A 15,722-nucleotide genomic window follows, 5' to 3' on the forward strand; every position below is an offset into this window, starting at 1 on the left:
GGATGCGGTGAGGATGTTCCCAATGATGGGTGAAACTAGAACTAGGGGGCATAATCTTAGAATAAGGAGCTGCTCTTTCAAAACTGAGATGAGGAGAAACTTCTTCACTCAGAGGGTGGTAGGTTTGCCCCAGAAAGCTGTGGAAGCTACATCATTAAATAAATTTAAAACAGAAATAGTTTCCTAGAATTAAGGGTTACGGGGAGCGGGCAGGAAATTGGACATGAGTCTAGGTTCGGAATGGTCATGGCCCTGTGGGTAGTGGAGCGGGCCCAGGGGCCGTGTAGCCTGGTTCTGCTCCTACTTCTTGTGTTCTAATTCTGTGTTAGATTTCAGGAGATGGTTTTATTCCTGTTCCTGGCTGGGGTGGAGATCGCCTTTACAGAAGGTAAGTACTGTAGAAAATATAGGGACAGAGTGATCTCCTGGAAGAGTTTCGATCGCCTAGATGGGTTGGAGAGGAATTTCCCAGATTTTTTCTCCCAAATTGGCCATTGGGTTTTTTATCTGGTTTTTCGCCTCTCCCGGGAGATCACATGGGTTCGGGTGGGATGGAGAGTGATAGAAGATTTGAGGTTAGGATCAGATCAGCCATGATCTTATTGAATGGTGGAGCAGGCTCGAGGGGCCGATTGGCCTACTCCTGCTCCTATTTCTTATGTTCACATTTGGGAGGGAGTGACAGTCGGCAGACAGGGCAGAATGCAACAAGGGTAGAAAGGGGATCATCTATAGAGCTGGCCAAATAGGTGTACCTTTTTAGGTACTAGTGACGTGAACAAAAAGGGTGAAGAGGAGAGTAACCATGACTGACTACTCTAAGGAGCAAGTGGATGAAACACTACCGGTACTAAGAATAGGTGAATGGTGATTGTGGGGGATTCTGCAGTGAGGAGGGTAGATAGCTTATTTTGTAGATATGATCCAGAGTCCCAAATGGTATGTTGATTCCCAGGTGCCAGGGTTCATGACATCATGAAAGAATATAAACGGTTCTGGAATGGGAGGGTGAGCAGCCAGAGGTCGTGGTTCTTTAGGCAGCATTCAGTACAGAGACGAGCCTCACAAGAACAATTGCGAGTACCTTAACATGCAACAACAGGTATGGCATATCAGACTGTTCCACCCAACTGGAATTACTAGATGCAGTGATCATTTAGATCAAATGACCTGCCAAAATCTATTGGAACTGAACTCCACTGTAACTGAAAATATATGCATTAGATGTTGGTTATACCGACTTCACCATACCAAAAGAAATATGAAATTTGTGGTGATTGTATGAAACTTTAATATGAAAGAATACCTTTAATAGGTACATCTTTAGATCACATCATCATAATGATCATGAGCTTTAGACCAAGTTATCAAACTGTGAAACTTGGGGGAAATAATTTTACTCACTTTCCACCACTCCTGGGATTGCCTTGTAATTCTGGAATTGGTAGAAGGATTTTTCTAACATGTATTCAGGATTGATCTCTTCAACACGAAGCAGGTTCAAAACCATGTTATAGGTCAGATGAAATGCACTGTTAAGGGGATCAGCTGAACCCTGAAAAATTTTTAAAAATCAAACTGTTAAAACATCTTAACAGAAGAATTATTTTAGTTGACCCAACTCACACAGCAGTCTTGCAGAACAAAATGTCACAAATATTTCAAAACCTATTCCTCCCTCAATACCTTATTAACTTCTTGTCTAAAAGAAAAAGCACCCCGCATTATTTTTTAAATTTACCACAAGGGGGTAGGTTTCCTCATCAGGGCTGTCACCTTCACCATAGTTAAGGCTTGGCAAGGAAACACGCCATCTTGTAGCTTAGCCTCAACTCTTATCAGCACCAACTGCAATAAATTATCAGGAGGCAACCCAGCTCAAGGAATGTTAAATACATCTCTTCACTCATAATATATTTTAAAAAACATATAATAGAAGGCTGTATGTTTTCTGGAAAATATCCGAAGATGAGGGCATTGTTGGGCCTTACCCTGAACTATTTGTATATACTGGTCACACAATAGCAAAAGTGAGAAAACTATGCGGCAGAAACTTTTCTGTGGTGGTTTCAGGTTCTTTTTGGGTTTTCTATTATGGGCATAGCACAGAAAGGACAGAAGATCTGACAATCTGCTGACATGTTAACTGTCATAGAGTGATCAGCCCAGGAGAGATTTTGTGACCAACTGAACAAGAGCTGTTTGCCTCACACTTATTTGATTATCAATTCTATTTGAAACAAAAACATGATTGTATAACTTTAGGGTTACCAACCCTCCCGGAATGGGGCATGAATCTCCCAGGCACTGCTCCTCGTAGCCCAAGAGAACTTGGCCCATTAAATTCTCCCCATAGCCGTGGGCCCCTCCTACTCCGTGACATCAGTGGCTGGCATTGCAGTGAAACATCCTGCTTGGTGATGCCGGACCCCACTTAGGGGTAACTGGAAACAGAACCAGCCGGGTGTCTGCGGAAGGGTGGAAAGAGAGACACAGAATGGGGGAAGGTGCAGGGCTGGGTTGGAAGAGGTGAACAGGGACTCAGGGCCAGGGGATTGGGGCCTTGTGCAGGATGTAAGAGAGTGACAGTGGACTGGAGTCGTAGGAGAGAGGGACACTCGGGAAATGTGGATCGGAGACAGGGAAACTGGGGACAGGGGATCAGGAGATTGGGGCTTAGGCAGGACAACAGAAGAATTGGGAACAAGGGGATGGAGACTGAATGTCCTTGGTTCTTCTCGTGCAAACAAAGAGAGAATGAAGGTTTTTGCACCGAGAGCCGATAGACAATGGGATGCTTCACCACTATTGGCTGTTGAGGCAGGGACTAGAATATCATTTAAAATGGAATGGGATAAGCATTTAAAGAGTAAAAATATAAAAGTATCTGGGGGAATGGGGATACTGGAGAGAGTGCCAGCATCGTCACAGGCACCGGAGGCCAAATAGCCTGCCCCTGTGCTGTAATTATCATTCTATGAAAACTCTTCTTTATTGAGCCCATTTAGAAATGTCATTGCTGAGGACAGTGTGTCCTGTGAAAAGTGTTCCAAACACCGAGTCTGCTGGGTACTTGTTGCACGTAGGATATCGGGGTGTTACACCTATCACTATCAATTGCATATAGACCATCAGTGAGTTATTCTATTGCTGTTGGTTATGAGGGGAATCTTGAGTGTTACCAGTTTTCATATTAGTTATCAGAGCAAATTCAGTGAGTTACGATTAGTTACTGATTTCCCCCTGCGAAACCCTCCCCCACCTTTGGTTTTGCTTCTTCTCCATCCTCACTTTCCCTTCTTTGGCTCCTGGTTCTCTGAACTTCTCCTATACCAGCTATTGGGTAGAAGCTACAACCAAAGATACTCAACTACTGGTGACCCAACCTGTAAAGGCTAAATACAAGAACATTTGCAGAGGTTGTGTGATCAAATCTCTAGGAATACTTGCAACTAGGTATGGCAACCCTAAATAACATTGCATTATGGCAAGAAAGGCCTTTAAGTGATCATAATCTTCAGTGTTCTGTTGTAGTGGAGCTTCGCTGGTGATTTGATACAGAATAAGAATCCAAAGATGTCTCTGCACCTCAAACTGGGTGACTTTGAACTTAAAAAAAGAGAACCCTTACTTCCTAGCCTTGGCTTCTCTGCCTCCTCAAACTGGACTGCCTCAGACCATGTGTTCTTCAGCTGAGCAAGAAGTCCAACACTTGGGGGAAGAAATTTGATACCTTAGGGCCTCCGGTTATCGCCTCGGCGACGCAATAATGGGGCGCTAACGACGTACTGCCTGGGCCCGACAATAGTACCGCCGTCTACGGAATTCACCTGCCGGTTTGCAGCAGTGGTAACCCCTAACGCCACGCTCTCCTGCGCCGAGATCATGACGTCATCGCTCCAGACCCGAACTTCAGTTCCGTTCCCCTGCAGCATCGCCGGGCGAAAACACCGACAGCTGCAGGAGGCGTTGTTCAGGAGGCCAGGCGCTTCGGTGGCGGAAGTTAAAGAGGAAGTTGCCGAGGTAAGTAGGAAAATTTCTAAAATGCTTTTTTTCAATTCTCCTAGGCCACGATCGATCAGCCCGGCACTCTGCTGAAGTGCATGAGGCTAATCAGACTGGATCGCGGCTGCCATCAGGGTCCAGCTAACTGGTCCCAATGCAGAGCCTGCAGCGATGGCCCTTCCCTTTAAGAGAGGGGAAGGAGCCTCTGATCGCGGCAGCGCTGCACCACTACCGCCCCACCTGCGTCCTTTAGCACTCCAGGCAGGAAGTGGAGCTCTTGATTTAGCACTCCACTTCCTCCCTGGAGCGCAAACAATAAATTTTGCAAAAGCTGGGAATCATTAGCGCCTGCCGCTAAGTTTCCCAGATTTCAAAAGCTACTACCCCCAAATGGGGCGATACCAAATTTCTCCCCCTTTATCTTTGAACCTTTCCCAGTTTTCTGTACTGTATTTCTAGCAGTGCTAGTTGTCTCTTTTCAGAATGAAAGCTTGTGAAACTTGATTGAATACTGAATTGTTTACTCACAATATTAATATTCTTGTCCATGAATTAGCAACACTGATTTTTTCCAAATTAGGTACATCCTAAAATTTCAGTTTGAAACACAAAATCCTTGAAAAGTAATAACTGCACACCTGGATCCACAGACTCAACAATTCTTAACTTCAAATTGCGATCACACTTTTGTCCAATTTACCTCCGACAACCATAATATTTCAGTTATGTGCCCAACAACAAAAGCACTCCACAGCAAGTCTGATGCGAATATACACTAATAGTTAGTTAAGATGTACTGCATATATGATGTACACTATATATATGAGTCAATTTGCATCTCTTAAAAACAAAGATTTCTTAGTGTGTAACTGATAGTCACAGTGTACTGTATCAAGTTCAGAAGGGCATGAAATACTGCAAAATATATTGAAAAGGTGAATGCATTAACATTAAAAAGTAAACCACCATCAAAATATTCAACATATATAAACAGTAGTGTTTATAAAGCACAAATGAGCTACTTTGTTATACCAACACAAATGATCAAAAGCAATACATAACTACTTTTATAAAGTTGTAAAATGTCAAAAAAAACACATTTGGAATAGCAACAGCTTTCTGTTTCCCGTCCCCCCCCCGCCCCGCCAAAAGCATTTTTATACAAAGTACCTCTTTCAAATACCAGTCTCTACTTCTCTGGCCAACTCTCCTGACTCAAGAGACCAGCTTTTATTAAAATTACAGGCACTTTTTTGGCAACCAAAAAATTGCTCCATATTATATACATTGCACAATATTTTAATAGAACTGTTGAGGTTGATTTAAAATCAATTTTCAATTACATTTTAAGTGAGGCAATAGGTACACAGCCATCTAAAAAACAAGTCTGGGAACCAATTCCACAGGTTCTATTTTTTGGTTTCAAATCACTGCTTTCAAATTCCCATCAGAGAATACGGGAAATATGGGCCAGTTATTCTGCCCCATGAGAAATTTAAAAAAGTTGCTGCACAGGTAAGGATTGTCTCAGAATGCGTGCACATCATCTGGAAATACATTCTAGGGAAATCCAGAATTGAAACCAGTTTAAAGCCAGATACTGGCCAAACTTGACAGAAATGCAAACCTTTTGATGAATTCTACTTCAGTTTTGCCCAGTTCACAACCAGAGCAGTGATTATACAATACAGCAGGGACTACATTTTGGCAAGTATACAAGCTGTTCTGTTTTCCAAACTACAGTAAAACCATGATATTCAATGCAATTTTTCACCTCAAAGCCAAAATATGAACGCAGTCCTGCCCAAGGACTGACGCAATTATCAGCATCATGGATAGTTTTTATGCAATGGCAAAGGTGTTCCAGAGATTTTCACACTATTTCATGGACAATTTACTTCAAGGGACAACTATTAACTGTGCAAGACAGTCCCAAGAAGAAGATAGCACAACATAAATTACTTGAGAAAGTAGTCCATCAAAATAAATATGCAATAGAACTGGGTTGCTTCCATGTTCCCAGTGATTTTTTAGTTAAAATGTCTTAACATACATTGATGAACTAAAAAGTGAATTGGTTAACGTTTTAATTGCCTCACAAAAAGACATTTGTTACTCGCTGAAACTTCAAATAACTAAATCTGAAGAAGTCAATATTACTGGCAATGTAGAATGCGAAACTACAAGATACGGTTGCTGTTACTGCAGTATCTGAAATTATCCAACCCAAAAAATTAATGGAACTGTAATACAAATTATATACAGATAGATCTGGATAAAAGAGCATCTTATGTTTTGTCTGCAGTTAATTTTTGAAAATCTACATAGCTTTGAAGTCTTGCAGCTAGCTTGTCTCAGTCACATTATGCCCTTCAAAGGTTTCATACCTGAAAGCGTCAACTCAGAGGTGTTACATGTCAGGTTAGCATAACTTACCACACCACACACCAACAGGGCAAAAAATTACTATCAGTATTAAGTTATTAAATATCTGACTAAATACATGTAACCAAATCAAAAAGTAGTAATGCATACCAAGGAGGAAGGAGTAATCAGCCATCAAATCCCTCAACTTTCTCTGCTACAAAGATGAACACAGATGAGGGAGGCGATTTGGCCCATTTACCTCATTCTTCCAGCAAAACCTAGATTCCCCCATCAAAGCATCCAATTATCTCGAAGTACTCAAGTTCTTGCCTTCACTATCCTACCCAGAAGACAATTCCATATATTTTTCCACTTTGTTGAGCAAAGAATTATGGCATCAATCCAAAATTTTCCTTTTACAAGTTTGTACTTTATGCCCCCTTATCCACCAGTCATCATTTAACTCAAAAATAGTCCTCAGGATCAACATTTTTCTACTCTCCTTAGTATTTTTATACATCTGTAATGTCCCTTCTCAGTCACCTGCTATTGAGAATGAAGTTTTACATAGGCTTACATAGGATATATAGCACAGAAACAGTCCATGCCGGCGTTTATGCTCCACTTGAGTCTCCTCCCATCTTTCCTCATCTAGCTCTATCATCGTAACGGTCTATTCCCTTCTCCCTCATATGCTTATCTAACCTCCTCTTAAATACATCTATAATATTCGCTTCAACCACATTCTCACCTCTCTGGGTAAAGAAGTTTCTTCTGAATTTCCTATTTGATTTCTTGGTGACTATCTTTTCTTGATGGCCTCGAGTTTTGCTCTGCCTCACAAGTGGAAACACTCTCTCTGTATCTACTTTATCAAAACCTTCCATAATTTTAAAGGCCTCTATTTGGCCACCCTTCAGCCTTCTCTTTACAAGAGAAAAGAGACCCAGCCTGTTCATCCTTTCCTGATAGGTATACCCTCGCATTTCTGGTATCACCCTTGTAAAATTTTCTCCGCACCCTCTCCAGTGCCTCTATATACTTTTTATAATATGGTGACCAGAATTGTATGCGGTATTCCAAGTGTGGTCTAACCAAGGATCGATACAAGTTTAGCGTAACTTCACTACAGGAAACTTTGTGCTATCCGGCACCCACGGGACCGAGCTGCTGCCGTTGCCTCAAAACTGCCGTACTCTCCAGAGTTAATGTTGAGATACGGAGATTCTTATCTCCGTATTTGACAACAAACACTGTTGCTTAGCAACAGCTTCTAAACACTCGGGTGTGGCCCTAAAGCTCTGTAGCTGAAGCTGTTGCTATAGCTACAGACCTTGCACAGCTTAACTGTTCAAACAAAGCAAAAAAAAAAACAAAAAAGAATAAAAAACGGCTGCTGATTTTTGCCGGTGGCTCCAGATTGCCGGATAGCTCACCTCCGGATAGCACAAAGTTTCCTGTACTTTTCAATTCTGTCCCTCTAGAAATAAACCCAAGTGCTTGGTTTGCTTTTTTTTTTATGGCCTTGTTAAGCTGTGTCGCTACTTGTAGTGATTTGTGTATTTGTACTCCGAGATCACTTTGCTCCTCTACCCCACCGAGACTCAAAACCCTCCAAGTAACAAGTGACCTCCCTATTCTTCCGACCAAAATGTAATCTCACATTTATCGGTGTTGAAATTCATTTGCCAATTATATGCCCATTCTGCAAGTTTATTAATGTCTTCCTGTAATTTGTTGCAGCCTTCCTCAGTATTGATTATCCCCCCACCCCCTCAATTTGGTGCCATTTGCAAATTTAGAAATTGTGTTTTTGATTCCAAAGTCTAAATTGTTAATATAAATTGGTCCCAGCACTGATCCTTGTGGAGCACCACTTCCCACCTTCTGCCATTCTGAATAGCTACCCTTTACCCCTACTCTCTGCTTTCTGTCTTGAAGCCAGCTAGCTATCCATTCTGCTGGTTGTCCCCTGACTCCACATTCTCTGACCTTATTCATTGGTCTATTATGTGGTACCTTATCGAAGGCCTTTTGAAAAGCTAGATAAATTACATCTACTGTATTACCCTTGTCTATTCTCTATGTTACCTCTTCAAAAAATTCAATGAGGTCGGTCAAGCAAGACTTTCCCTTTTGAAATCCATGCTGACTGTTTATTATTATATTTTTGGTTTCTAGATGTTCTTCTATTTTCTCCTTTAGTACGAATTCCATTATTTTTCCCCTTTAGTACGAATTCCATTATTTTTCCTACTACTGATGTTAAGCTAACTGGTCTATAGTTCTCTGGACATGTTCTATCTGCCTTCTTAAATATAGGTATTACATTAGCTATCTGCCAGTCCTCTGGCACTACACCTTTTTCTAACGAATGATTAAATATGTGTAATAATGCCTCTGCTATCTCTTCCCTAGATTCTTTCAAAACGCGCAGATGTAATCCGTCCAAACCAGTTTGCGTTTGATTAGTTTATTTAATATATCGCCTCTTTTTATTTTAAGTGCAGTTATTTCATTGCTAATCTCATCATCCAATGTCATGTCCAACTGTTCTATCTCCCTAGTAAATACTGAAGCAAAGTAATTATTTAATATTTCTGCCATCTATTGCTGCCTGTGGTATTATCCTGTCCATCGCTTAGTGGCCCTATTCCCATTCCAACCTTCCTTTTTTAAATTTGTGTGTCTGTAAAATATTTTACTATTTTGTTTTATGTTCCTTAATAATTTAATTTCATAGTTCCTCTTTGTCTTCCTAATTTTTTTTGCCTTCTCTCCTAATCTCTTTGTATTCTCCCTTATCATGCTCTCCCCTGCTGTCCATGTACTTAATGTATGCCTCTTTCCTTAACCTCAGTTTTTCCCTTATGGCTTTATTCATCCATGGCATCTCATTAGTGTTTAGCATGTTCTTGATTTTTAGCAGAATCTATTTTTCCTGGACTTTGTTGAACACCGTTTTAAATGTTTCCCATTGCTGTTCTACATCATTGTTCAACATTTTTCACAACTCGGCCCTCTATGACACTAGGGATCAGCTTTGTGACCCTTCTCTGGAATGCTTCCATGGTTTGAATGCTTCCTTTGTGTCTTGGTAATCAGAACTGAACATACTATTCAAAGGGCAGCCTAACCAAAGCACTGGACAGCTTGTATTCCACTCATTCGCCGATATAACTCAGCATTCTGTTTGCTTTATTGTACAGTCAGTGTTGAGTGTACTACAGATTGAAAAAAAGACTTGCATTTATATAGCGTCTTTATGACCTCCGGACATCCCAAAGCACTTTACAGCCATTTAAGTGTAGACACTGTTGTAATGTAGGAAACACGGCAATGTGATAATGACCAGATAATCTGTTTTTGTTATGTTGATTGAGGGATAAATATTGGCCAGGACACCGGGGATAACTCCCCCGCTCTTTGTGGTAAACCACTGTTATTGTATCCTACGGTTATCGTTATTGCATATTGTTACCTCTGGTTGGCGCTGTGTACCAATGCATGCCTCAGCTGGCTCCGCCCACATGACCAGGTATAAAGGTGGGTGTTTCGGCAACCCACTTCCTTCTTGGAACCAGTTGGCCACGAGAGGCATGCTCTGTTCTTTAGTTAATAAAAACCTCTTCATTACTTTCCTAATTCATCGCCTTTTATGGAGTAATTGATAAGCGTATCAATTTTATTAACTAAAAGTAAAATGTCCGGAACTGAGCAGCAACAACAGCAGGCGTTGCTGCGAGCCCTCAGACCAGCATGCCTGGACCTCGACCCTCAAGCAGCGGGTTCATCGACCAATTTTGAACACTGGCTGAGCTGCTTTGCATCCTTCCTAGAAGCCTCCGCCGTGACATCGGAGGAGAACTAAAAGTTTTGACCGCCCAGGTGAGCCCTCAAGTATATACACTCATCCGGGACGCTACTACGTACACGGCGGCCCTCGAACTACTAAAAGGGCAATACACGCGCCCAGTGAACACGATTTACGCCAGACACCTCTTGGGATCCCGCAGGCAGCAACCGGGGGAATCGATAGAGGCATTTTTACGGGCGTTACAGACACTCTGCAGGGACTGCGACTGTAAGGAGTTAACGGCTGCGGGCATGCGGAGGGACTTACCTGTGATGCCTTCGTTAGGGGCCTCCAGTCCGACTACTCCCGGCAGAGACTGCTCGAAAGCAAGGAGCTCGACCTGAAGACGGCCGTAGCCCTTGCGCTCGTTAGATGCGGCCCACCGAAACCTCGAAGCATACTCACGTAATGGCGCCGCGCCATGGCCATCGCGACCTTGGGACATGGGACCGCCGCCCCCGGTACCAACTGCTGCAGTGATGTCCCGAAATCAACCGGGACCGCCGCCCCCGGTACCAACCGCAGCGATGCCCCGTAACCAGGCCCAAAAATGCTATTTCTGTGGCCAGTTAAAACACCCTAGAGCGCGCTGCCCGGCTAAGACCGCTACCTGCTCGGGCTGCGGGAAGAAAGGCCATTACGCCAATGCCTGCAGGGGGAAACCCGCGAACGCCAGCAGCGCCGCGTGCGAACCATGGGGGCAGCCATCTTATCCGCCATTTTGTGCACCTCCGGCCGCGTGGGGACCTGAATCATGGCCGCCGCCATTTTGTCCGCCGCACTCAACCGCCATTGTGTCTCCGGACTCGACCACCGTCTCGTCGGACGACCATATCGACTCACTAAGCCATACACTGGCCTCCGTTACGCTGGATCAAGCCATGCCTCATCATCTGTCCAGGTCCATGATGGACATCACGGTAAACGGCCGCGCCGCCACTTGCCTATTTGACAGCAGGAGCAGAGAGTTTTATTCACCCCAACACGGTACGTAGCCACTCCCTCACGGTCCTGCCAACGCGCCATCGGATTTCTATGGCGTCTAAGTCCCATTCAATGGACGTCGGCGGCTACTGTGTGGTGACCCTTTCGGTTAGGGGCACAGAATATAAAAATTTTAAACTTCTTGTCCTGCCCCGTCTTTGCGCTGCCGTGCTGCTAGGGTTGGATTTTCAGTGCCACCTTAAAAGTGTCACATTAGCATACGGTGGACCCCTCCCCCCACTCACAGTCTGCAACCAACACCTTTTAAATCGCCCGCCGCACACCACTTGCAGCCTTTCCACACTCAAAAGTCCCCCCCCCCCTCCCTTGTTCGCTAACCTCACCCGCGACTGTAAACCCATCGCTACCAAGAGCGGGCGGTACAGCGTCGGGGACAAAGCTTTTATTAGCTCTGAGGTGGAGCGGCTCCTGAAGGAGGGCATTATCGAAGGGAGCACCAGCCCCTGGCGAGCCCAGGTTGTAGTCGTTAAAACCACCGATAAACGCCGCCTGGTCATTGACTACAGCCAAACCATAAACCGGTACACTCAGCTGGACGCATACCCCCTTCCTCGCATATCTGATATGGTCAATCAGATTGCGCAATACAGAGTATTCTCCACCATTGACCTTAAGTCAGCATACCACCAACTCCCCATCCGCCACGAGGACCGCCAGTATACTGCCTTCGAGGCGAACGGCCGCCTCTACCACTTCCTTAGGGTTCCCTTCGGCGTCACCAACAGGGTTTCGGTCTTCCAAAGGGAGATGGACCGGATGGTTGACCAGAACGCGCTGCAGGCCACCTTTCCCTACCTGGATAACGTCACCATCTGCGGCCACGACCAGCAGGACCATGACGCTAATCTAGAAAAATTCCTCCGTACGGCCCAGCGGCTGAACCTAACGTACAATAAGGAGAAATGTATGTTTCGCACCAAACGCCTTGCCATTCTCGGCTGCGTAGTGGAGGACGGAGTCATCGGGCCCGACCCCGACAGAATGCGCCCCCTTATGGAGCTCCCCCTCCCCCACTGCCAAAAAGCACTGAAGAGATGCCTGGGGTTTTTCTCTTACTATGCTCAGTGGGTGCCCCACTATGCGGACAAAGCCAGACCCCTCATCAAATCCACCTCCTTCCCCCTGACACCAGAGGCGTGTGCAGCCTTCACTCTTATCAAGAGCGATATTGCGAAGGCCACAATGCACGCAGTGGATGAGTCCATCCCCTTCCAAGTGGAGAGCGATGCATCCGACTTCGCCCTAGCTGCGACCCTTAACCAGGCGGGGAGACCTGTGGCCCTTTTCTCAAGGACCCTCCAGGGCCCCGAGATTCGACACTCCTCTGTCGAAAAGGAGGCCCAGGCTATTGTGGAAGCGGTGCGTCACTGGAGGCATTACCTGGCCGGAAAACGGTTTACCCTTCTCACTGACCAGCGTTCAGTTGCTTTTATGTTCAATAATAAGCAGAGGGGCAAAATCAAGAACGACAAGGTCTTGAGGTGGAGAATTGAACTCTCCACCTACAATTATGGTATCTTGTACCGGCCCGGGAAACTCAATGAGCCTCCAGATGCCCTATCACGTGGTACATGCGCCAACGCGCAGGTTAATAGACTGCAGTCCCTCCACAATGACCTCTGCCACCCGGGGGTCACCAGGTTCTTCCATTTCATCAAATCCCGTAACCTGCCCTACTCCATCGAGGAGGTCAGGGCCATGACCAGGAACTGCCAAATCTGTGCCGAGTGCAAACCGCATTTTTATAGGCCAGACAGAGCAAGCCTGATCAAGGCCACTCGCCCCTTCGAGCGCCTGAGCGTCGATTTTAAAGGGCCCCTCCCCTCCCCTCCTCTGACTGCAACGTGTACTTCCTCAACATAATTGATGAGTACTCCCGTTTCCCGTTCACCATCCCTTGCCCAGACATGACCAGTACCACGGTCATCAAATGTCTGAATGACCTCTTCGCCCTGTTCGGGTTCCCTAGCTATATACATAGCGACAGGGGCTCATCTTTCATGAGCGACGAACTTCGTCAGTACCTGCTCGCGAGAGGTATTGCTACGAGCAGGACCACCAGCTACAACCCCCGGGGGAATGGCCAGGTGGAAAGAGAGAACGCAACGGTTTGGAAGGCCGTCCTCTTAGCCTTAAAATCTAAGGGCCTTCCGACCTCTCGCTGGCAGGAGGTCCTCCCTGCGGCGCTCCACTCCATCCGGTCACTGCTTTGTACTGCCACTAATGCCACCCCTCATGAGCAAATGTTCGTTTTCCCCAGGAAGTCCACATCGGGAACCTCGCTACCGACATGGCTGACTTCTCCTGGGCCCGTCCTACTGCGGAGGCACGTGAGGACCCATAAAACGGACCCCCTGGTCGAGAGGGTGAACCTCCTACACGCCAACCCCCAGTATGCCTACGTGGCGTACCCAGACGGGCGGGAGGACACGGTCTCCATACGAGACCTCGCACCCTCGGGTGCCCCTGACTTACCACCGTTACCCCCCACCACTTCTCCCAACCCAACCCCTGTAGACGGCATGCCGGAGCCCCAGGACCCTTCGTTGACCACCCAGACACCAGATTCGACGTTGGATACTGCACCACCGCCGCCGCCACCACGACGATCAGGACGTCATACAAGGCCTCCTGATAGACTTACCTACACGAACTTGTAGTACACTTCACCCTGCCGGACTAAATTTTAAACAAGGGGTGAATGTGGTAAACCACTGTTATTGTATCCTACTGTTATCGTTATTGCATATTGTTACCTCTGGTTGGCGCTGTGTACCAATGCATGCCTTAGCTGGCTCCGCCCACATGACCAGGTATAAAGGTGGGTGTTTCGGCAACCCACTTCCTTCTTGGAACCAGTTGGCCACGAGAGGCATGCTCTGTTCTTTAGTTAATAAAAACCTCTTCATTACTTTCCTAATTCATCGCCTTTTATGGAGTAATTGATAAGCGTATCACTCTTCTTCAAAATAGTGCCATAGGATTTTTTACATCCAACTGAGAGAGAACAGACTCAGTTTAACGTCTCATCCGAAAGATGGCACTGGCGTGTCAGCTTAGATTTTTGTGCTCAAGTCTCTAGAGTGGGACTTGAACCCACAACCATCTGACTCAAAGGTGAGAGTGCTACCAACTGCGCCACTGGCTGACACATCTTTTAGCATCTCACTTGGCTTGCTTGATGCTCGTCATTATGTCCTCCATCAAGACCTAAGACCTATACTTATTTGCATTGAATTTCATCTACCACAGTTCTGTTCACTTACAAATGTTGTCTAGACTATCTACAACTTCTTAGCTGCTTCATCAGACTTGACTGCCCTTGGTGTCATTTGCGAATTTGATCAATTTTATACTGCATTTCAAAATCCAGAGTTGCCTATGTAGATCAGAAACAGTAGGGCCCCCAGCACTAATTCCTGGGGCACTATAATCACTGCAACTCTCAGACTGACATCGCTCTAACATTTCAAAATTATTATTCACTAACTAGCAAGTTCCACAAAACTGACTGACCAAACTGAACTTCTTTAGACTGTCTCTCCTGCCTGCCATCCTATCACAGACCTCCCCTTTTATTCTTTCCTCCCCTCCCCACTTTCTCTGTCCCTGCACTTGCTTAAAAACCTGTCCGATCTTCAGCTTTTTCCAGTTCTGATGAAGGGTCATCGACCTGAAACGTTGTGGTAATCCACTGCTAACTCTGTACATGTCTGTGTGGTAAACCACTGTTAACTTTGTACAGGTCCGGGCATGTCTCCGCCCCTAAGCCCGGGTATAAAGGTGACTCACCACCCTTCCCCCGGGAGCTCTTAGGATGGATCCACTAGCAGAGGCATGCTCCAGTTCTTAGTCAATAAAAGCCTACTTCGTATAAGTTCAACTCGTAGTCTTTGGTGTTGTTGATAGTGCATCAATTTTATTGACTAAATTTTCGACATGGAGCAAATCTTGAAGCCGGAACGTTTAGACCTGGATCCTCAAGCAGCAGATGCAGCCAATAACTTTGAACACTGGCTGAGCTGTTTCGAAGCCTTCCTGGAGGCCTCCAGCACTACCGTCACTAGAGATGACGCGAAACGGCTTGTCTTGAACTCACGGGTGAGCCACCGAGTCAACTCGATCATCCAAGACGCCACAACTTACGCGGCCGCCATCGGGACGCTAAAGGAACAATACGCGAGGCCTGTTAACGAGGTCTACGCCAGACACCTCCTGGCTACCCGAAAACAGCGCCCCGGGGAATTGGGCGCCGAATATTTACTGGCACTGAGAGTCCTCGGCCGGGCCTGTAATTGCAAAGCGGTGACGGCCAAGGAATGTACGAAAGACCTGATCCGAGACGCCTACGTAGCCGGCATCAGGTCCAACTATACTCGGCAGAGGCTGCTGGAACAGAGGGGGCTCGACCTGCAGAAGACGGTGGCCCTCGCTAACTCGTTAGACGTGGCCCTCCAGAACATGGACGCCTACCCCCCCTGACCGGATG

General features: G+C 45.8%; 1 protein-coding gene across 1 annotated transcript in view; it reads right to left on the minus strand.

The window, feature by feature from the left end:
- The window catches only part of mtrex (Mtr4 exosome RNA helicase), a 233,156-nt gene that overhangs the window by 95,708 nt on the left and 121,726 nt on the right, over window positions 1-15,722 (minus strand). The window contains exon 16 of the mRNA XM_085971986.1: window positions 1,405-1,555. Coding sequence (XP_085828112.1) covers window positions 1,405-1,555 — 151 coding nt within the window. The remainder of the gene's footprint in view (window positions 1-1,404; window positions 1,556-15,722) is intronic.

Source organism: Somniosus microcephalus, chromosome 2, assembly GCF_052327205.1.
Source record: "Somniosus microcephalus isolate GS21.2 chromosome 2, FLI_Smic_1.0, whole genome shotgun sequence".
NCBI lineage: Eukaryota > Metazoa > Chordata > Chondrichthyes > Squaliformes > Somniosidae > Somniosus > Somniosus microcephalus.